Here is a 23,819-nt window from a genome sequence, read left to right on the forward strand (position 1 = left end):
ATTTAATCCACTATATAAACAAACTCAAAGAAAAAAACCACATGATCATTTATTAGATGCTGAGAAATCATTTGAAAAAATACAGCACCACTTCATGATGAAAGTGTTGGAAAGAACAGGAAATCAAAGGGCATACCCAAACATAGCAAAAGCAATATACAGCAAACCAGTATCCAACATCAAACTAAATGGAGAGAAACTTGAAGCAATCACACTAAAATCAGGGACCAGACAAGACTGTCCACTCTCTCTCTCTACATATTCAATATAATATTTTGGAAGTCCTAGCCAGAGCAATTAGACAACAAAAAGAGGTCAAATGGATACAAATTGGAAAGGAAGAAGCCAAAATGTTACTATTGGCAGATGATATGATAGTATACTTAAGTGACCCCAAAAATTCTACCAGAGAATTCCAAAACCTGATAAACAACATCAGCATGATGGATACAAAAATGAACTCAACCAAATCAATGGCCTTCCTGTACTCAAAGGATAAAAAGACTGAAAAAGAAATTAGAGAAACAACTCCCTTCACAATAGCCAAAAATATAATATAAAATACCTTGGTGTGATTCTAATTAAACAAATGAAAGATCTGTATGACAAAAACTTCAAGTCTCTGAAGAAAGAAAACAAAGAAGATCTCAGAAGATGGAAAGATCTCCCATGCTCATGGATTGACAGGATTAATATAGCAACAATGACTATCTTGCTGAAAGCAATCTATAGATCCAAGGCAATCCCCATCAAGATTCCAACTCAATTCTTCATAGAGTTAGAAAGTGCAATTCTCAAATTCATCTGGAATAACAAAAAACTCAGGATAGCAAAAACTATTTTCAACAATAAAAGGACTTCTGCGGCAATCAGCATCCCAGACCTCAAGCTGTACTACAGAGCAATAGTGAAAAAATTACATGGTATTGGTATAGTGACAGGCAGGTAGATCAATGGAATAGAATCGAAGACCTAGAAATGCACCCACATACCTACCACCACTTGATCTTTGACAAAGGAGCTAAAACCATCCAGTGGAAAAAAGGTAGCATTTTCAACAAATGGTGCTGGTTTAATTGGCAATTAACATGCAGAAGAAGACAAATCAATCCATTCTTATTTCCTTGTACAAAGCTCAAGTCCAAGTGGATCAAGGACCTCCAAATAAAACCAGATACACTGAAACTAAAAGAAAAGAAAGTGGGGAAGAGCCTGGAGCACATGGCCACAGGGGAAAAGTTCCTCAACAGAACACCAATAGCTTATGCTCTAAGATCAAAAATTGACAAATGGGACCTCATAAAATTACAAAGCTTCTGTAAGTCAAAGGGCACTGTCAAAAGGACAAAAGGACAGCAAACAAATTGGGAAAAGATCTTTACCAACCCTACATCCTATAGAGAACTAATATTCAGTATATACAAAAACTCAATATGTTAGACTCAGAGAAACAAACAACCCTAGTAAAAAATGGGGTACAGAGTTAAACAAAGAATTCTCAACTAAGGAATATCGAATGGCTGAGAAGCACCTAAAAAATGTTCAACATCCTTAGTCATCAGGGAAATGCAAATCAAACAACCCTAAGTTTCCACCTCACACCAGTAAGAATGGCTAAGATCAAAAACTCAGGTGACAGCAGGTGCTGGCAAGGATGTGGAAAAAGAAAAACATTCCTCCACTGCTGGTGGGATTGCAAATTGGTACAAACGCTCTGGAAATCAGTTTGGCAGTTCCTCAGAAAATTGGGCATAGACCAATTTTTGGGCAGAGGACCCAGCTATACCACACCTAAGCATATACCCAGCCGGTTCTCCAACATGTAATAAGGACACATGCTCCACTATGTTCATAGCAGCTTTATGTATAATAGCCAGAGGCTGGAAACAACCCAGATGTCCCTCAACAGAGGAATGGATAAAGAAAATGTGGTACATTTTCACAATGGAATACTACTCAGCTATTAAAAACAACGAATTCATGAAATTCTTAGGCAAATGGATGGAACTAGAAAATATACTGAGTGAGGTAACTCAATCACAAAAAGAATACACATGGCATGCACTCACTGATAAGTGGATATTAGCCCAGAAGCTCAGAATACCCAAGATACAATTCACAGACTACATGAAGCACAAGAAGAAGGAAGACCAACATGTGGATACTTCAGACCTCCTTAGAAGGGGGAACAAAATACCCACAGGAGGAGATACAGACACAAAGTATGGATCTGAGACTGAAGGAAAGCCCATCCAGATCCTTACCTGGGGATCTATCCCACATACAGTTTCCAAACCCAGACACTATTGTGGATACCAACAAGTGCTGGTTGATAGGACCCTGATATAGCTGTCTTCTGAGAGGCTCTGCCAGTGCATGACAAATACAGAGGGGGACTCTCTCAGCCAACCATTGGACTGAGCACAAGGTCCCCAATGGGGGAGCTAGAGAAACAACCCCAGGAGCTGAAGGGGTTTGCAGTACCATAGGAGGAACAACAATATGAACCAACCAATGCCCTCAGAGCTCACAGGGAATAAACTACCAACCAAAGAGTACCCATGGCTCCAGCTGCATATGTAGTAGAGGATGGCCTTGCTAGACATCAAAAGGAGGAGAGGCTCTTGGTCCTGAGAAGGCTCGATACCTCAGAATAGCGGAATACTAGGACAGGGAAGTAGGAATGGGTGGATTGGTGAGCAGGGGGAGGAGGGAGGGGCTAGCGGGTTTGGGGCCAGGCCAGGAAAGGGGACAACATTTGAAATGTAAATAAAGAATATATCTAATAAAAAATATACTATATCTCTCAAGAGCTGGTTGCTTCAAGGCAAGTAGATCCTCACAAACACAAGCTATTGCTGTGCAAATCTTGCTGCTCATGTTTATTGGCCAATGAAAGGCTAAATCCTGTGATTGGGCGGTAAAGGAATTCTGGGAAGAAGAAAGAGGAAGAATTATTTCTCCAGGAGACAGTAAAGGTGATGACTATATGAGTACAAGCCTGGAAGGTATAGCTAACCACGTCAGGCGGGGATAGGGGCCAGGTTAACTTAAGATGAACTAGTTGAGAGTCTGCTTAGCAAAGGCCTAAGCGTTGAAATAGTAAAAGGTCTCTGTGATTGTTTGGGGAACTAGTTAAGGAATAACTGCTGCCATACTAATTTCCATCATTAACTAATATAAACATAGTATTAGTAATCATTTTTTGCACTTCTGCTATGATGTCTTGGCTTCAACAGGAACCTAAAGCATTGTGGCGAGAAGACCATGAATCAGTGGACCTTTGAAAACAGAAACCCTTTGAATGAATTTTCCTCCCTTAAGTTGTTTCTCCCTTAAGTATTTTATCACAGTGACGAATGCTTACTAAGCATACATTACTAGTCCAAAAGAGAGGAGTGGGCAGGTAACAAGGGAGGTTCAGACAAAAGCAAGATGCACACCCAGCAGGATAAATACTAAATCCTAACTCTACATCAGACATCTACTGTACGGGCAGTGGGATATCAGGGCAGTGGGATATCAGCTCCAGCGGAGCAGCCCTACGGCCTTCCTGGTTGCATGTCACATGGCTTCCCCCAGGCTGGGGTATTTGCATCTTCCCGCGTATGATATTCCACATTCCTGCCATCATCATTAACATCGGTCCCCTCCACGTGGCTTCACTCTGCAGCTTCCCACATCATCTTCTCAGAAGATCTTCTCAGGGGAAGGAAGACTCCACCCAGTCAAGGACTTGTGTGCACCCTATACATCACTCTTCAAAACATCTTCAAGGCACACATGAAAACCTTAGTCATTCTCACATCACCAGCTGTGCCTTCATAACTGAGCTTTTGGGGTTAAAAGTATCTATACTTTCTTCTCAATTCATTTTCCAATCAAAACCATACACTTTTATTTATATTCATATTCAAAAATTCAGCCTTTACTCCATGTAGAACATCTTGGTTGAGAATGGAACAGGAAAACAAAGGATAAACAGGATAAACAGGTTCATGTGTGTCCTAAGGCCACATTGTGATTCTCTTTCATTCATACAAAGTGGGTACCGAAAGTATCTAGAACTGGAAGACTCAAAGAAATGTAGATGATTTAAGTTGAAACAAACAATAAAAAGGGGAGCAAAAGTGTCTCACGAACCTTTCTTTAAAGTGCTAATAGCTTCTTCGTCCAGCCAGGGTTTCCAGAGGTCAGCTACAGCACTGTAGACCTTACTGGTGACTATTGGCAGTTGGTCCTGGCCACAAAGAAGATAATCCTCAATTGAAATTCTAAAGGCATTTGGATTCATTAATACAAATATTGCTTGAGTGCTGACTATGTTAATCCTCTGTAGGCACAAGGGTAAATTTAGTATTTAATGAATTCATATCCTAGCTGGGGGAAAAGGCAGACAAAAGGTGATAGGCTAACTTTAGGACTTGTTGCCAAATGCTCCCATAGAGGTCCTGGGAGCACAAAACAAGAACTTGTCATGAAAGGAAGGAAGGCAGTATTTAAAGTACGAAATGAGCAACAATTTCAAGTTGACCTTAAAGCAAAATGAATGATGGGACATAAATACATCAGTACAGAGGTGTGTGCTGTGTGCAGACAATAGCTCATGCTCAGGGCCTGAGCAGTGGTTAGGTGGACGATGAGGTAAAGAATTGTATTTCTAAGACAATGAAGGCAAGTTAGAGCCTGAGCAGGCACGACTGGGGTAGCGTGCAGTAAGACTGGAGAAAATTCAGCAACTTAATATTTTAATAAAGCCACTGAGAATGCTATTATTAAGCTGCACAGTTCCTTCAAGATTCAGATGTATGCCTGCTTGCTTTTGACTTACACAAGTCTGTGGCAGCCTGAGTTGCAGCAGCATATTGTGAATTTTAAATAATGAAATATATAAAAATATAGGAACTGAAGAAGTTGGCTCAGCAATTAAGAATATGTATTTCAGAGGCTAGACGTTGATTTCCAGAAGCCATGCTGAGTGGTTTAAAAGTGATTGTAACTCCAATCCCAAAGGATCTGATGTCCCTGACCTCTTTGGCCATCCATATTGACACACACACACACACACACACACACACACACACACACACACACACACACAGAGAGAGAGAGAGAGAGAGAGAGAGAGAGAGGGAGGGAGAGAATCATTTAATATATATATATATGTATATATATATATAATACATAAAATTTGTCCTAAAGTATCTCCTTACCATTTTATCATAAAGTGTCATTTTTATATTTACAATCACTCTGAATTTTCTAACATTAAATATAGGGACTTTGAGCACCAGATTAGTAAGGTAAGCCATCCAAAAAGTTGTCAATTAGAGTCCCTCTGTTCCCCGTATCTATCCACTACCACTGTAACATCCAGTCGGCTATGCATCTGTCAGTCTTTCAATCCTTAGCTGAGACCTGACTATCACTGAGAAATGAGCTATAATTGGAAGGGACATAACCCATGAGGTTGGTAGCACCTGTCATACCCATGTAGAAGGATCTAGAAACCCTGGTCCACGCCGCTTGAACAGTAATGGGAAAGGATTCCTGGATATATTATATGCTTCTGATGACTAGCTGAGGTGGTTGTACATCTCTGTGCATGTTTACAGAGTAACGGTGCAGGTTTAAAGGCTTTTAATGGAGAAATTGTACACACATTTTATACGAGTGCTCTCTAAAATTGTGGCCTAGATAGCAGTCCTCAGAAAAATCTGCTCTGAAACTTTATGTGATATTTGGTATATCTAAAACTGTGAGGTTAAAGTGTGCTAGGGGTACAAGAGTAGTTGGGCATGGAAGAAAGGATGGAAATGATATACAGTACTCATGTATGAAACAGTCAAAAACATGCTAATATCAGAAGAGCATGGTAGTGTAAGTCTTTAATCGTGGCAGAGGTAGAAAGAAAAATAAATAATAGAAAAACACACAGACACACACACACATACACAAACACATACACACACACACACACACACACACACACACAAGGAAGGGACTGGAAATCAAGTTCAACAGGACAGAACATGCTTTGTTTGTGGGAGACCAGGGTTCAGGATGTGGGAGATCCTAGAATCAATCTCCAGTAAGTTTAAACCCATAAGCTAGAAATAGGGAAAAGATGTAATTTGTATTTATGAAATTAAATTTACCTACAGATAGGGCAATTTATAGAAGTGAGTATTTATATCTTTGACTTGCTTTAAGATTTGACTTGAAAGATGAAGATGAAATAAAATGAAGCCTCAAGGAAATCCAGAGAGAATTCATCTGGGGGATAAGATAATAACCACATTATGAGGGCTTCTGAGATGCCAGAAAATATAATCTTCATATATTATCACTAATTTGCACAAGAACTTTGCAAGGCAAATACCGTCTCTCTTGTTTATAAATGAGTGACCTATACACAAAAGATATGTGAATTACCCAAGACTAAGCAAGATCTCTGATTGGGGGAGGATAGAACTATAATTTCTCATGAACAAATTTCTGTAGAAATTGAGTTTACACAGCTATAATAGAACCTTGTACCATGACTGAGAACACAGATATCTTAACATGGCTTCTGTGAGTGGCTAGAGAGCCAGGTCACATCAGCACTGAATATTCTGGAAATAATTTTTGCCTTGTCTCACATCTGAATCAGATAATCAGATCTGAATTGGAATATAGACCTGCCCTTTGGTTGTTTTAACAGTCTTTCTAATTGTGTCCTTAAATAAAAATCTATCTTAAATCAGAAGGTGATGATATGTCTAACCGGTTCTGGAAAATGTCAATATTCACTTTGCCTTCCCTAAGCCTATCATGGAAATGAAAAATAAAAAAAGAAAATAGGTTGGGAAAACTGAAGAAGCTTATAAGAGAAAAAAATGGAATTAATAATTTACAAACTATGTGATTTGCTTCTAAAATGCTTTATTGGCTAAAAACTTTATAAATTTTGTTTTAAAATCTTCTGAAATCACCTAAAGCCTTCCGCGACGGTTATCACAGGAGTGCTTCCTTATATGCTACCTACCACTGTCATGACTTTGACACTACTAAGAGTGAAATCATCTCAGCACTTCTGGAACCTGAGGTCAGTATTACCTGTGGCCAGTAGTCATGATTGCCCAGTGCAGGGAAAACCTGGAGATTGGGAAACAGGTTCTGAACAGTCATTGTCATGTTAGTGATCACCTCTATAACAGTGCCTGTGGAGAGCTCAGGGACTGGAACATGAGGTGGGCTATCCCTGAAAGAGACAGAAATGTGAAGAGCTAAATCCCTAGATCGATGCATAACTTGCTGTAGTTATCACTATAGATGTCCACTTTAGAATAACAAGTTAAAATTAGAGCCAAAGAGTAGCCAGTGGCGATAGTTTGATCACAGACCCAGTAGTTCAGTAGACAGAAGCACGGGACTCTTTAAGTATTTCAAGATCAGCTAGACCTTTGTAGCAAAAAACAACCTCAAAAGAGGGTGCAGTGGAATGAGATAAACTACTTCTCTCTCTCTCTCTCTTTTTTTTTTTTTTTTTTTTTTTCTTTTTTGGAGACAGGGTTTCTCTGTGTAGCCCTGGCTGTCCTGGAACTCATTCTGTAGACCAGGCTGGCCTCAAACTCAGAAATCCGCCTGCCTCTGTGATAAACTACTTCTCTACAATAATTCTATAACGATGGGGCTGGGCAGGGAGTAGTATAAGAAATCCCTGTCTATTTCACTGCCTGGCTGAAGATTTATAAGGATCATCAATCTAATAGATTCAAATATTAGTTTTACCAACAAATAACTATATATACATAGGCAAGTTGTTTAGAATCATGGTGATTCATTTCCTTGCCTCTAATGTAGAAATAATGATCTAGAGATCTAAAGATTAGTATAAAGTTATTTAGTATTAATAATATTAATTAGAGCTGGGCAGTGGTGGTGCACGCCTTTAATCCCAGCACTTGGGAGGCAGAGGCAGGCAGATTTCTGAGTTGGAGGCCAGGCTGCTCTATAGAATAAGTTCCAGGACAGCCAGGGCTACACAGAGAAACCCTGTCTCAAAAAACAAACAAACAAACAAAAACAAAACCAACCAAACAAAAAAATTAATTAGATGTAAATTATATATATTTATGTAATACATAATACAATATAATTATATATAATTTAATATAGAGATATAAAGATTAATAGGTTCCAGAATAGAAATGAATTAAAACAGTACTCTACACACAAAGTAAACACCTTATAAGGATAAGCCATAGTCTTTATTTCAGGATCTAGAAATCTAGTTCTTCCTACAGTATTCTGATGGATGAACCTAGTTAGTTATCTATAGAATGAAACTTCACAAAATGGTCACCATAGGTTAACATCCATCGTTATATTTTGTTCTTACTGATTTAATCAAAAATTATTGTCGTATTAGCTAAGATTACAAGATACTGATCCAAGTGTGTTATTTATGGAGTCATCTCTTTAGTTATCATAAACATATTTACAATGTTTATACGACCAAAAAAAAAAGCCTCACAGGATTTCTAAACTTGTTTTTATCACTAATAGTGTTGACTAATGTGACCTCGTAGTGTTATATAACATATTATTAATTCTGACAGCCTCACATATGCATGTTACTTTGATTATCCTCCCTTCCCATTCTCCCCACTAACTTCAACTAGATTCATACCCACCTCTCTGTCACCCCCGATTTCATGTCCCCTCTTTTCCTTTTTAGCTCACTGACTCAAGCGACGATACTCATAGATACTCATGCGTAAGGGGGCTTCCACTGGTGAAGAAGATCACGCACATTTTAACACATATAATTCACAATGAAACTTGGTGCACACATGAAGACTATCACACTATAGGTCAATAATGTATAATTAAGAATTTATGTATGTACTTACCCTGTCCATATCATGAAAGATGCTTCTTGTCCTGAATTCTTAATAAAATCAAAGGCTGACAAAATAAGTTGATATGGAGAGTCACACAGGACATCTCCGAAAGGGCCAGGATTGGAGGCATTTGCACCTTTAGATGAAGCACACACCTTGGTACGGTCATCTGTAATGTGGTAAGTAGGGTCTAGATGTAAGTCAGTCACGTGCCAAAACTGCCCTGTTGGTTAGAGAAGAAATACTTATAAATTTGTGTTTAGAGTAGGGCCAAGATACCTACCTGCTCCCGGCACAATCTCAGTGTTCCTTACACCGTGAAGTTAAGTGTAACTCCCTCCTGTGAGATGAAGTAACTTTAAATAGCAGAAGAACACACAACTTAGATATGTGAAAACAATGAGCCCAGGGTGAATATGACTGCTCCACCTAGACTGTAGTAAATTTTAGACTGCGCAGCGAGAGAGGTTTGGGGCCACCGGGCTGAGAATTATGTCTCAATATCATGTCTTCTTGCCTAACTTGAGATTTCACAAATTACTTGCTTACTCTTGTAGAAAAAGAAAGACTTAGAAATATTATCTACTTTACCAAGAACAAATAAGTAGAGGGCAGAATAAGGAAATATTTATCTCAGTTAACTTGTATATGCTTTCCCTCAGTGTTAAAAGAAAAAAAGAGCATAAATCCTTAATGTTCCTGTGACAGACATAGGATTGCTGATATATTCCTAAAAGCTAACTAAACAGAGCTATGACTGTCTCTGTACTCATTGTTAATATTGTGGGAAGCAGTTCTTCAAAGAGAATCTTCCTATTGGGCTCAGGGAAAAGCCAATTTTTTTGACAGCAATTCTACTTGGAAATCATATTAAGAAATATTACTGCGTTGAAATAATTATTAGATCAAATTTTATCTTTCATAGTGAGTGTTTTATGATAGTATGGTATTAAGAACTTTATTATTAAAATATGTGTCCATATATTTATTTTATATATAAATATTTTATTTCACTTATATTCATATTTTTATTACTATCATTAGAAGATTAGCATGGCCCCTGCGCAAGGATGACACGCAAATTCGTGAAGCATTCCATATTTTTTTATTGGATACTGAAAAAGCATTTGACAAAATTCAGCATCCTTTCATGCTTAAAGTCTTGGAAAGAACAGGAATTCAAGGCCCATACCTAAACATTGTTAAAGCAATATACAGCAAACTGGTAGCCAGCATCAAACTAAATGGAGAGAAACTTGAAGCAATCCCACTGAAATCAGGGACTAGACAGGGCTGCCCCCTTTCTCCTTATCTTTTCAATATTGTACTTGAGGTACTAGCTCGGGCAATTCGACAACATAAGGAGGTCAAAGGGATACAAATTGGAAAGGAAGAAGTCAAACTATCATTATTTGCAGATGACATGATAGTCTACCTAAGTGACCCAAAAAACTCCACTAGAGAACTCCTACAGCTGATAAACAACTTCAGCAAAGTGGCAGGTTATAAAATCAACTCAAGCAAATCAGTGGCCTTCCTATACTCAAAGGATAAGCAGGCTGAGAAAGAAATTAGGGAAATGACCCCCTTCACAATAGCCACAAACAGTATAAAGTATCTTGGGGTGACTCTTACCAAACATGTGAAAGATCTGTATGACAAGAACTTCAAGACCCTGAAGAAGGAAATGGAAGAAGACCTCAAAAAATGGGAAAACCTCCCATGCTCATGGATCGGTAGAATCAATATAGTTAAAATGGCCATTTTGCCAAAAGCAATCTACAGATTCAATGCAATACCCATCAAAATCCCAACTCAATTCTTCACAGAGTTAGAAAGAGCAATTCTCAAATTCATCTGGAATAACAAAAAACCCAGGATAGCTAAAACTATTCTCAGCAACAAAAGAAAGTCTGGGGGAATCAGTATCCCTGACCTCAAGCAATACTACAGAGCAATAGTGTTAAAAACTGCATGGTATTGGTACAGTGACAGGCAGGCAGATCAATGGAACAGGATTGAAGATCCAGAAATGAACCCACACACCTATGGCCACTTGATCCTCGACAAAGAGGCTGAAAACATCCAATGGAAAAAAGATAGCCTTTTCAACAAATGGTGCTGGTTCAACTGGAGGTCAGCATGCAGAAGAATGCGAATTGATCCATCCTTGTCTCCTTGTACTAAGCTCAAATCCAAATGGATCAAGGACCTCCACATAAAGCCAGACACTCTGAAGCTAATAGAAAAGAAACTGGGGAAGACCCTTGAGGACATCGGTACAGGGAGAAAGTTTCTGAACAGAACACCAATAGCATATGCTCTAAGAACAAGAATTGACAAATGGGACCTCATAAAATTACAAAGTTTCTGTAAGGCAAAGGACACCATCAAGAGGACAAATCGGCAACCAACAAATTGGGAAAAGATCTTCACCAATCCTACATCAGATAGAGGGCTAATATCCAATATATATAAAGAACTCAAGAAGTTAGACTCCAGAAAACCAAACAACCCTATTAAAAAATGGGGTACAGAATTAAACAAAGAATTCTCACCTGAAGAACTTCGGATGGCGGAGAAACATCTTAAAAATGCTCAACTTCATTAGTCATTAGGGAAATGCAAATCAAAACAACCCTGAGATTTCACCTTACACCAGTCAGAATGGCTAAGATTAAAAATTCAGGAGACAGCAGGTGTTGGAGAGGATGTGGAGAAAGAGGAACACTCCTCCATTGCTGGTGGGGTTGCAAATTGGTACAACCACTCTGGAAATCAATCTGGCGGTTCCTCTGAAAACTGGGCACCTCACTTCCAGAAGATCCTGCTATACCACTCCTGGGCATATACCCAAAATATTCCCCAGCATGTAATAAGGATACATGTTCCACTATGTTCATAGCAGCCCTATTTATAATTGTCAGAAGTTGGAAAGAACCCAGGTATTCTTCAACAGAAGAGTGGATGCAAAAAATGTGGTATATATACACAATGGAGTACTATTCAGCCATTAGAAACAATGAATTCATGAAATTCTTAGGCAAATGGATGGAGCTGGAGAACATCATACTAAGTGAGGTAACCCAGACTCAAAAGATGAATCATGGTATGCACTCACTGATAAGTGGATATTAACCTAGAAAACTGGAATACCCAAAACATAATCCACGCATCAAATGCGTACAAGAAGAAATGAGGAGTGGCCCCTTGTTCTGGAAAGACTCAGTGAAGCAGTATAGAACAAAATCAGAACAGGGAAGTAGGAAGGGTTGGGTGGGAAAACAGGGGGAGGGAAGGGGACTGATGGGACTTTCGGGGAGTGGGGGTCCAGAAAAGGGGAAATCAGTTGAAATGTAAATAAATATATATAAAAAAGAAATTTATTATTAAAATATGTGTCCATATATTTATTTTATATATTAATATTTTATTTCACTTATATTCATATTTTTGTTACTATCATTAATTAATTATATTTATATATTTATATATTATATAATAATTTAATTATATCAATTATAATTTACACTCATATCTTACATAGTTATATTATATTATATAAGTTAATATATTTTGCAATATATGTAAATTAATACATAATATATAATCTAATTATATTAATTGTTATTCATACTATATATATGTATATATGAAGTTGAACTCCTCATTTTGAATTTATAGTAGAGAAACTAATGCTAGGTATGTTTTGAATGAAAAATGTCCCTCATAGGCTCAGGTATTTGAATATTTAGTCCCAGTTGGTGGAGAAATCAAGGAACCTTCAGGAGGTGGAGCCTTAGTGCAAGAACTGTGTCATAGTAGGGGAGGGTTTTGAAAGAGCTTAGCCTCATCCTGTTTCTGCTTTGCATTTGTGGTTGAAAGTGTGATCACTGAGCACCCCGTGCCACACCCTCCTATCCTTCCGGGACTATAAGGGCAAATAAAAATAGATAAACTCTTTCTTCTAGAAAGACTCGTCATGGTGTTTTATCACAGCAACCAAAGGTGACCAATAAACCAGGTCAAGTAGAAAAGTTGGTGAGTATTTGCAGCTTATATGATCTTCATGTAAGAGAGCCCATATGTTTGAGAGCTCTCAAGTTTCCATATATAATCTACATATAAACTCAATATCAGTGCAGCTTTCTCATATATAATTAACTTCCTTAATGCTGAGATTCGACCCTAGCTTCCATAGTCATGTATTTTTGTTATTGTTTTGTGTGTCTGTTTTTCTTACTTTTCTGAAAGTTTGGAAACCTTTAGGACTACAGAACTAAATTTTGGAATCAAAATAAGGAAACATTTCCTTTATCCTGATTTAATTACTGTACTTATTTAGTAAGTATATTTTATGCATTTTCCTGTTTGTTCTCTTTAAGTGTTCTTCAGAATAGCCTTCCATACGTGCTGCCAAACCATGTTTAAGAGTTTTGAACTCACTCTGATTCTAATATACACCTGAAACATATCAGAAGAAGCACAGTGAAAGAAATGGAATGCAAACTTTTCAAATCTATGCAAAGGTGATAATAATTAAACACCATGGGGGGGGGTCTTTGAAAACAGTCACAACGACGTATTGGTTGTGAACTTGACACAATCTAGACTCCACTGGGCAAGGCATCTCAATGAGGGCTTCTCTACATCGGGTTGCTTTGGAGCATGCCTATGAGAAACTTTCAAGTCTTGATGTGGACATCACAGTGGAGGGCACTAGTCCGCAGACACATGATCCTGGCCTGTGTACGTGTAGAAAGGACTGAAAACCAAAAAGTATGCATTCTTTATTCTATCTCTGCTCTAGACTGTGAATGCTGACTAACTGTTTTAAGTTCCTGTTCAGACTTCCCAGATGTGGTGCCAGGAAATGTTCATGAACCCCAAAAGACCGCCAAGGAGCTGGTTCTGACGAATCCCATTAGGGTCTCTTTATTCACACTTGAGCTTGGACTCCCCACCAACCCCAACACAGCAGAAAGGTGGAGTCCTGAGCTTAGTTTCAGGCAAGTATTTATGGAGACAAAAAAAAAAAAAAAAAAAAAAAGTGGAATCTAGCCTGGTAGACATCTGATTGGGGGAGTCTATTCTTGCTTTTAACATAATTGGCTAGTGTTGGGAGCTAAACCACAAATTTAATTTTGACTTTTTTCCTGATTGGTGGTTGTTAGGAAGTGAAGTGTCAGGGCAGGCTTATAACCTGGAGGTGTAGATTTGTTGGGGAATAACCTGGAAAACAGTACTAGACAGGGGTTTTGTTGGGGGGTAGCCTGAAAACTGGTGTTAAACACGAGTCTTGTTGGGGGATAGCCTGGAAACTGGTATTGGGTGCCGGCTTGTTAGTTGAGTTTAGCCTTAGGTCAGATCCTCTAAGATGGAATCTGAACCTAAAAGATTTGGTCTCTCATCAGCAATAATGGGGCAACCATTTGATTATAGCCTCAGAAATTGAATGAAAACTACAGTGAACTTGCTAAGTAGCAAAGATGAGTTTTCATTTTGGTGGTCATTTCTTGCCAGCGCCAGCATAATTTTATAACAAGGGTTGACATAAAAAAAAACATAGAAGACATGAAATCCGGAAGAAAATTGACGTAAAATTGTCTATGTGGTCAACTACTCAGTACTTAAGCACTATTTGAAAATATCAGGGAAGAGTAAAGCAGAAAATGCTCTGTACTTTAGCTTGAGTTCAGATCCACTCTATCTAGCACTCAAAGCAGAAAAAGCAGTTAGATCGGAATTATCAAGCAGGTTGCCTGCCCGAGGGGTATACTGTCTGTATCTTGGTTTTGTGTCAACGAGGGCTTATATTGTGTGTTGACTGTCACACAGATTGTTGACAGAATCGGACAGCCTGCTTCCAACATAAGTGATTAACACCCAGAAATTAGTCTGTGTGATCTTGGCTTGTTTCATATGTCAGATGGGAAAAGTAATGGTAGCCATATATATACACACACATACATACATATAATTTATTTACATTTCAAGTGTTATTCCCCTTTCTCGACTTCCCCTCTGGAAACTCCCTATCCCATCCTCCCTTCCCCTGCTTCTATGAAGGTGCTCACCCACCCACCCACCCACTCCTGCCTCCTGTCCTGGTATTCTCCTACATTTGGGCATCAAGCTTTCCCAGGACCAAGAGCCTCTCCTCCCATTGATGTCTGACAAGGCCATCCTCTGATACATATATGACTGGAGCCATGGTTCCTTCCATATGTGCTCTTCGGTTGGTGATTTAGTTCCTGGGAGCTCTGGGGGTCTGGTTGATTGATATTGTTGTTCTTTCTTTGGGTTACAAATCCCTTCAGCTCCTTCAGTCCTTTCTCTATCTTCTCCATTGGGATCCCCATGCTCAGTCCAACGGTTTGCTGAGAGCATCTGCCTCTGTATTTGTCAGACTCTGGTAGAGCCTCTCAGGAGACAGCTATATCAGGCTCCTGTCAGTAAGCACTCCTTGGCATCTGCAATAGTGTTTGGGTTTGGTGTCTGTATATGGGATGGATCCCCAGGTGGGGCAGTCTCTAGATGGCCTTTCCATCAGTCATTGCTCCAACAAGGACACATGCTCCACTATGTTCATAGCATCCTTCTTTAAAATAGCCAGAAGCTGGAAAGAACCCAGATGTCCTTCAACAGAGGAATGGACACAGAAACTGTGGTATATATACAAAATGGAGTACTATTCAGCTATTAAAAACAACGAATTCATGAAATTATTAGGCAAATGGATGGAACTAGAAAATATCATCCTGAGTGAGTTAACCCAGTTACAAAAGAACACACATGGTATGCACTCATTGATTAGTGGATATTAGCCCAAAAGTTTGGAATATCCAAGATACAGTTCACAAACCATATGAAGCTCAAGAAGAAGGAAGGCCAAAGTGTGGATGCTTCAGTCCTTCTAAAAAGGGGAAACAAAGTACTCAAGGGAGCCTTTAAGTTGCTTTTAAAAGATCCTTTAAGGCCTCAGAAAGCACGTGACACTGAACAAGCTATGTGATGCTAGTTTTACTATCATTAATTTATAAAACCTGCAGCCTGACATTGGACTTTCTCATTTGCATGCAACCGTTCAATTTCATCCAGTACTTATGACATGTTTAGTACTATTTTATAAGCTTTTCCTCATTATCATCAAGCAAAACATACAGGAAGCCTGAGTATACACAGATCAAACCCAAGTCATGTGTCATAAGAACAGGGCTGACACTGGTTCAGGGATCATACTTCAGAACCCATGTTGCCTTTAATCACTGTACAATGCCTCTTACAGACTTAGTCAAATAAGCTGCCTTGTACCAAAGTAGATAATAACATCTACCCGTAAGGTCGATTGAGGATTAAGTCAAATGAGATCATGAAGGGATTACATTTTCATAATCCAAAACTCGAAGTGGATTTAGAGCATATCACTCTGGCATAATTCAGTACCTGGGTCACAGAACTCTAGGAACAGGAATAAGTCTGACGGAGTGTGCCCTTAACAAAGATTCTTTAATTTTATGATTAATGGCATTTAGGCAAAGGCAAATTTCAGGATTCCCTCCGGATCACAGGACCAGACAATGAAAGCTGAGCTAGAACCAGTTTCTCCAGATTCCAAGGCGCTATTTCCACCACACCACATTGCTGGATAGACAAATGAGAGGGTAAATAGGTTCTAAAGGATGGTTTTAAATGAGTCAGAACCTCTGGAGGTTTTACATCCTAACTCCAATAAAATTGTACATAAATTGTGTGTGTGTGTGTGTGTGTGTATATGTGTGTATGTGTGTGTGTGTCCGTAAGGCCGCCAATAGGGCCCGTGACTCAGTCAACAGCATACTCAAATGCAAACTTTCAGGTTCAAAGCCCAAAGTTCTTTACCAAAATTGCTTTCTTATTCTCCAGATAAAGTTTACAAAGACTTCTCAAGATGCGTGTTCCACAGTCTACATAAGTGCTCAAATTATTTAAAGTGATACTCAAGTTTTTCCGAAAAAAAATTTCAAACAATGTTTAATAATTTGTCCCAGCAAACCCAGTGAACCACAATTATACTAACAACTGTATGTAGTTGTTTAAGTAGTTGTTGGTGTATCTGTTTATAATGTCAGTTGCTATATGCTAGGTACACCAGCAGGTGACAGCCTACTAACTCTTTTAAAAATGAAGCCAAATACACCCAGGTAAACACCACCAGAGTCGTTGTCCTCTGGCCACATTGGCTCGGCATAGGGGGAAACTAGGACTGGGAATTTAAACACAGCAATGGAACAAGCAGAGACTAGGCTGGGTAGTAGTTGCGGAGGGACGTGCAAAGCGGCCAGAAGGAGAGAGGCCTTCATGTCAAGTGGAAACATGCAAAATAATCCGTGCAATGTGAAACCAGAGACAACACAAGTGTTAGTCTCTCTCCCTCTCCCTACCAAAACAGGAAGATATCTGAAGAAAATGTACATGATCCCGGGCAAAAGTTGCATGAACTCTTTCAGCAATTAATTCATTAAAGCCAAAGGTGATTTTACTGTGATACAACCTGAGACATTTTTTCCAGATCAAAATCCTGAGCAGTCCCAAATCTAAATAGCACATTTCTAGCAATATGAAAAAACAAGGCAGTCACATGCATACATCTTCTGGGGGCAATTTCTGTTACGGGTGTTATTTGCCAGAGTTGACAAACCAGACATACAGGTGTGGCTTGTAAAAGCTTGACACCTAAGTTAGGCGCACTTCACTCAGGCAAAGAGAAGGGATTCCGTGGACCCCATCCAGTGAAGTCCTTTACAGATCAGAGGCAGGCATGGAGACGGGACAGACAGCAGAAGAGTTTCAGTTCTGAGCACAGCTGGAAGTCTAAAGGACAGCTATCTCCCCAAATCAAAACAGAATGCCCCAACTAGAACAATTATTTTTAAATGAAGCTAGGGAGATGAGAGAGGGGAGAGTCAGTCACCTTACATTTTAAAACCCAGAAGGCATCCTACAGTCTCACTAAACATTTAGTCTGGAGAGGGATTTTCTTACTTGAAAGAGATTAACAGTCTGGATCCAGTAATTTTGGAGTGGGGCTTAACATACCGATTGATTTTTTTTTACCCCAAGTTTGGAAGCTGCTACTTCTGGGGCAAAGAGGATTGAGGGGGTAGGGAGGGGCAGGCCATGATTACAGAAACAGAATAATAGGCACCCGGCTAAGTGTTAAACAGAAGCGATCACAACGCCAGGACCCAAGTGCACCAAGGAATACGAAACGCTCACAGGTTTTATGTTTCGCGTGTAAGAGACCAGACGCCTCGGAGACCTGAAGAGGCAGAAAAAGGCTCCGACGTCACTAAGCAGAACAGAACAGGACGCTCGGAATAGGACTGAAACTACACCCAGATGTGGGGACCCCGTAGGTCCTCCTCTGCTCTGGACAGACTAAGTGACTCGGGGAGAAACCACAGCCAATTCTGAGCTGCTTGTCCCACCAGCCAACAGCTTCAGACTTTCGTCCCCTAGGAACTAAACAACCCAGACCCGGGATGTAAACAAACGCCCAGCAGGCGGCTCCGTACAGGCGCCCACGGGGCGCCCCCACCAGGGCTCAGACCCAGTGACCTTGCTGTCTGGCTTTGGGCCACAGTGACCAGCGTGGCTGCGTCCTGGGTGCCCGGTCGCGACTTTGCCGACCCCCTCCACAGTCCCGTGCAGTTGCGATCGGTCCACTCACCCACAGCTGGGGCGCGATCCACGGGCTCCAGCGGCACTCCGAGCCCCCGGCCGCAGAGCCAGGCAACCAGGAGGCAGCTGAGGAAGTTGCCCGGCAACGCCATGGCGAGCGGAGGCCACTGCCCCAGGAGGCTAGACTCGAGCTAGGGCGCCGCTGGGACCCGCAGGCCCTGGGGGTGGGGAGGAGGACAGAGTCTTTCCTTGTGTTGACGCCCAGCAGATCACGTGTAATAGTGTAATATCAGATTCCCCGGAGCACGAGTTCTTCTGACCTTCTCTTATTTTAATATGCTTCCTTATTTCTTAGGTCGGTGGAAAAGAATGCTCTTGATCCAATTCCTTGCCTGTTTTCTTCCCTGAACCCCAGGAGCGCTTACCTGACAGGGCCATTCAGCAGAGGTACTTGAAAGGGCAGGGGAACCCTGAAGTGTGGTTAAGACATTTGAGTATGAGGATGGGTTTGGATTTCCTCAGTGTCTGTACTACCTGGGTGGGATTCACACAGAAATGTAAACTCCCAAGCCTCAGGCCACCTTTGATAAGTCGGGCTGGCCGTGTGTGGCTTCACAGTACTCCAAATCGATGGGTAGGTGGAGTTGGCAAACTATGTCCCAGATTCACCAGGCTGAACTTTTTCCTTTCCACAGCTGAGTTAAGGCACGTCCTCATGCAACACACCTGGTAAATACAAATAGAGACTGTTGATTTTGTACCCAAGAGGAAGTTTTGTAAACTATATTGACAAAGAAGCCAGAGTCCACAAACTGTGTTTGATATGTATTCTTTGTCCTATCTCTTGGCGTTTATGAGAATCTGCTCTCTTAAAAAAAAAAAAAGCCAATAATTTTAATTTATAAGGCGTGGGGTTTCTTTGGAGAAGAGCAAACCTTTGAGAGATGCTGACCTCATAAAAGATGTAAACTGTACTATCTTGAGGAACCTGTGCAGTGTTAAAAGATCCTGCTAGAAAATCAAATGAAAGTGAAATAAAAGATTGACTCTAATTTAAAAAATGATTCTGCAAAAATACTATGCTTTCTCTGAGTTCAAGGTATTTATTAAGGGAAGATGGGTGTTTTTAGGTGGAGAGCCACATTGTCTTAGGATGTATCCTAATGTGGCCTCTTTAATACTCAATGCCTTAATTTGTGTATTTTGCATACCATTTACATGATTAAGAGAATATCTCTATCACTAAGCTTACTTGGTCTTTTAATTCTTCCAACCTTAAAGTTAAGAATACTACATCAAAACCTTATATTTTTGCCTGCTTAAATTCACATTCTTTCTAACAGGAACATAACTGGTAAATGTATTTGTTGATTTATTACTTTCTTTGTTCTGCAATTATAAGTTTCTATAACCTATTCCATGTTGAAACAATCATTTAGAGAAACTGGAATTGAAAGGATAGAAAATACAGCCTAACTCTAATGACCCCAAGAAATCAGGAGTTTAAAATGCTATCTCGCTTTGTTAGAAACTAGGTAAAAGGTCACATTCCAGAGCCCACCCTTTGTTTAGACCTAGCAGAAAGGCCTTGAATAGGTGATCCTGGCCCCATTGGGTAACTGGAAATGGGCTAAGCTTATCTTCTGTAAACTTATGCCATTACCCCTAAGCAGGAGTTCACGCAGCTGTAGACATTATAGAAAACTAATTGGTCCACTGAGCGAGCTCCGATAATTTAAACTGATTGGCCGAAAAACTATGGAGTGGTACAAATCAATTGGCTCGCATTTCGCGGGCTCTCCATGCTAAGAAATGATTGGTTTGTGATTCGCGGGCTCTGTCTTAAACTTATAAAAGCTGTCGCGATTGGCTCCCATTTTGCGGGCTCTGTTGTAAACTTATAAAAGCTGTCGCAATTCGGCCTTGGGGTCCATAGTCCTCTAACCCTGCATGGTGCACGGCTATGGAACCCAGAATTCTGGAAATAAAGAAATCCTCATGCTATTGCATCGAGACCGTTTCTCGCGAGTGATTTGGGTGTCGCCTTCCGGGGTGTGGGGTGCTGGGGCACCCTCAGTTTTTGGGGTCTTACAGAATCTGTGTTCTTAGCCTAGGATCATACATATTTGGTTTAGGATACATTATTTTTGTACTTTCCTCAGGTAATTTTACCACTATATTTTACAAGTATATTTATTTTCCATCAGATGGGAGGAAAACCTTGTTTTATATCTGCATACTTTAATGATTATATCTTATGAAAAGTTTTTTGTTTTTTTTTTAATAGACACTAAGTTTCCTTTCAGATGCTGGTGGACTCCTCCAAGTTTTGCTACATCATTGTGGTGATGCAAAGCAGTTCAAGAGCCGCGCATGCTTGCCCACAACAGACACACCACTTCTGCAATTTCTCAGTCTACAGTCTGAAGAGTTCAGGGAAGGTGAAGCTGAAAATGGGGCTGAGCTTGAGATGGAGAGCAGTTTATCAGGAAGACATTTAAACATTTAAAAAAAAAGGGGGGGGGAACTAATAATCAGAATACCAATTTTGCTCATTATTATGGTGAGCCAACCAAAGATGATCATTCAGACACAATTGAGAACCGATTGCAAGCCTTTATTCCAGCTGGCTGGAACTATGTTCAAGTGCTCCAGACTTAAGCTTATTGAGAGCAACTCTTTTAAAGAGAAAAACCATATCCTGAGATCCCACTTTGCACTAGCAGAGGTTGGTTCGCACAAGCAAGCAGTTTAACAGAAGCCACAGTAAGTTGGAGCATCTTGGCCTTGGGTCCTACTATGGAGTTGGGTAAATTCCCACCAGATTCTCCATTAAAGAGGTCAAATTCTACTTAAACCTGAAATGGCCTCGGTAAAAATACAAGATGGAGGAACCTCTGTAGTGTCTTGCCCTGTCAAGTATTATTTTTCAACTTCTAAGATGTATTATTGGAAGTAAATTGGTTGTAAAATAACTTGAGTTAGGACACAAAATGCAGTGCACACATTGTGCAACCTTTGAAACGCTGGAGAACCCAAATTGATAATGTTTTAAGTGAGTGATGGAAACTACAGCCAGCCTCCTTTCTACTCATTAAGAAACTCAAGGCTTCGGTGTCTGATATACCTGCAGTGTACGCCTACACCTGTAGGCCTCCAGGCCCCATTGTATTTGTGTTTATCTGCACCAGGGAAAATCAAGATAAAGGCCAATAAATAAATAAATAAATAAATAATAAATTCTGATGACTGACTGTCAGTGGTTTCATCTCTGTTGTAATGAAACACGAAACCAAAAGTGTTCAGGGAAGGTTTCTTAGTCTGTATTTTATTGTTGTGAATAGACATCAAGGCCACAGCAACACATAAAAAAGAAAACATTTCATCAGTGCTTGCTTATGGTTTCAGAAATGTAGTCCATTCTCACCAAGCATACATGTACATATGCTACCAAAGAAGTAACTGAGAATTCTACATCTGGATCTGCCAGCAACACGAGCCGAGAGAGCGGGTAGACTTGGCTTGGGCATCTAAAACCCCAAATCCACCTGCAGTGACACACTTCATCCAACAAGACCATACCTCCTAATCCTTTCAAATAGTGCCACTCTGTAAGCATTATGAACTTATGGGGCCTATTAATATTAAAACCATTATGGAAGTAAAGTTTTCTTTTTTAGATTGTAGTCCATCATTAAGAGAAGTCGGGTCAAGAATGGAGTCTGCTCAAGATGGAGCTCGAAGCAGAAACATCAAGAGTGATATAGGCTCTTGCACACATTCATTCTTAGCAAGCTTTCTTATAGAGCTCAAGTCCACAGGCCCAGGGAATGGGGTCACCCATACTGGGCTGTGTCTTCCTTTATCAACTAACAACCAAGACCCCACCACATACATGTCTGTCAGTCAATCTGACTTGGGCAATCTCTCAATTAGACTCCTCAAGCAATGCTAAGTTGACATTTAATGCTAACCAATGGTCTAGGAGTGGATTTTATACAACTTTTAGGTTAGTTTATAAATTTGAGAACTTTGAATTTCAAAAGTGTCGTTTCCTCAATCTCTTTGTCAATTTGCCCTTGGTCTTGGGAAATATCCCCTTTTCTTTAACAATGTGACAGGGGAGTGAGCTGAAAGTTATAATATCTGCAGACTATTAAGTGAAATAGACATCCAGGGCTATACAGAGAAACCCTGTCTTGAAAAAACCAAACCCAAAAAACCAAAACAACAACAACAAAAAAGTGAAATAGAATTTGGTTTTGTGATGATTTGTATATGCTTAGTCCAGGGAGTGGCACTATTAGGAGGTATGGCCTTGTTGGAGTAAGTATATTACTGTGGGTGTGGGCTTAAGACCCTCATCCTAGCTGCCTGAATGAGGGCATGTTCCCTATTCTTCTAGCAGCCTTCAGATGAAGAAGTAGAACTTTTAGCTCCTCCTGCACCATGCCTGCCTGGATGCTGCCACGTTCCCACCTTGATGATAATGGACTGAATCTCTGAACCTGTAAGCCAGCCCCAATTAAATGTTGTCCTTCTAAGAGTTGCCTTGGTCATGGTGTCTGTTCACAGCAGTAAAACCCTAACTAAGACAGGTTTGAAGAAAAATGAGACCTAACTACCTTTAAAATTTTAAGAAGTAGAAGTATCTATTAATGTGTCTATAAATACACACGAGACCTGCCAGTGCAGCCCGTGATCTCTTATACCACTGAGATGTTATTTCCTACTCCCACCCACACACATTTCCATTCTTTAATGTTTGGAAATTCATACGAACAGGCTGTGTTTTCACCTATTCACAGGTCAGAGTCAATGCTTTCAAAGCAAGAGTCAGGAACTCTTTCTTGCCAGCAGGAAAGATAGTGGCTGTTAGAGACATGGAATGAACACATTATCAAAGTTCTGCTTTGTAATTTTAAAGAGAGTAGATCCTCCAGGCCCAGAAACCTTCACTAGATAATCTTACTTAGACACTAATAATTGTACATCCAAATGCCTAGTTTTCTATTTCTTTGTTATATGTTAAAGTGCATAGTGAGTGGCTAAAGAGGCAGTTCAATGCCTAGGAACACTTATTTTCCTCCAGAGGACCAAAGTTTGGTTCCGCACACCACCAACTCTGGTTCCTCACAATTACCTATAACTCCAGCTGCAGATAACCTAACACCTTCTTCTGACATCTCCAGACATTCACACGCGCGCACACACACACACACACACACACACACACACACACACACAATTATAAAACCTTTTAAA

At 40.0% G+C, this 23,819-nt stretch overlaps 1 protein-coding gene and 1 non-coding gene across 2 annotated transcripts in view; one reads left to right on the top strand and one right to left on the bottom strand.

The window, feature by feature from the left end:
- Smpdl3a (sphingomyelin phosphodiesterase acid like 3A) overlaps positions 1–18,805 on the bottom strand; it is a 31,284-nt gene extending 12,479 nt beyond the window's left edge. Inside the window, exons 1-4 of the mRNA XM_052163659.1 lie at positions 18,604–18,805; positions 8,901–9,114; positions 7,102–7,246; positions 4,144–4,240 (exon numbers count right to left, since the gene is read on the bottom strand). Coding sequence (XP_052019619.1) covers positions 4,144–4,240; positions 7,102–7,246; positions 8,901–9,114; positions 18,604–18,706 — 559 coding nt within the window. The 5' untranslated portion in view covers positions 18,707–18,805. The remainder of the gene's footprint in view (positions 1–4,143; positions 4,241–7,101; positions 7,247–8,900; positions 9,115–18,603) is intronic.
- On the top strand, positions 9,895–9,996 carry LOC127670319 (U6 spliceosomal RNA). Its single transcript, XR_007974532.1, has one exon. It is a non-coding gene; the product is annotated as a U6 spliceosomal RNA (small nuclear RNA).
- Positions 18,806–23,819: the final 5,014 nt, after the last annotated feature.

This window comes from Apodemus sylvaticus, chromosome 19 (assembly GCF_947179515.1).
Source record: "Apodemus sylvaticus chromosome 19, mApoSyl1.1, whole genome shotgun sequence".
Classification (NCBI taxonomy): Eukaryota; Metazoa; Chordata; class Mammalia; order Rodentia; family Muridae; genus Apodemus; species Apodemus sylvaticus.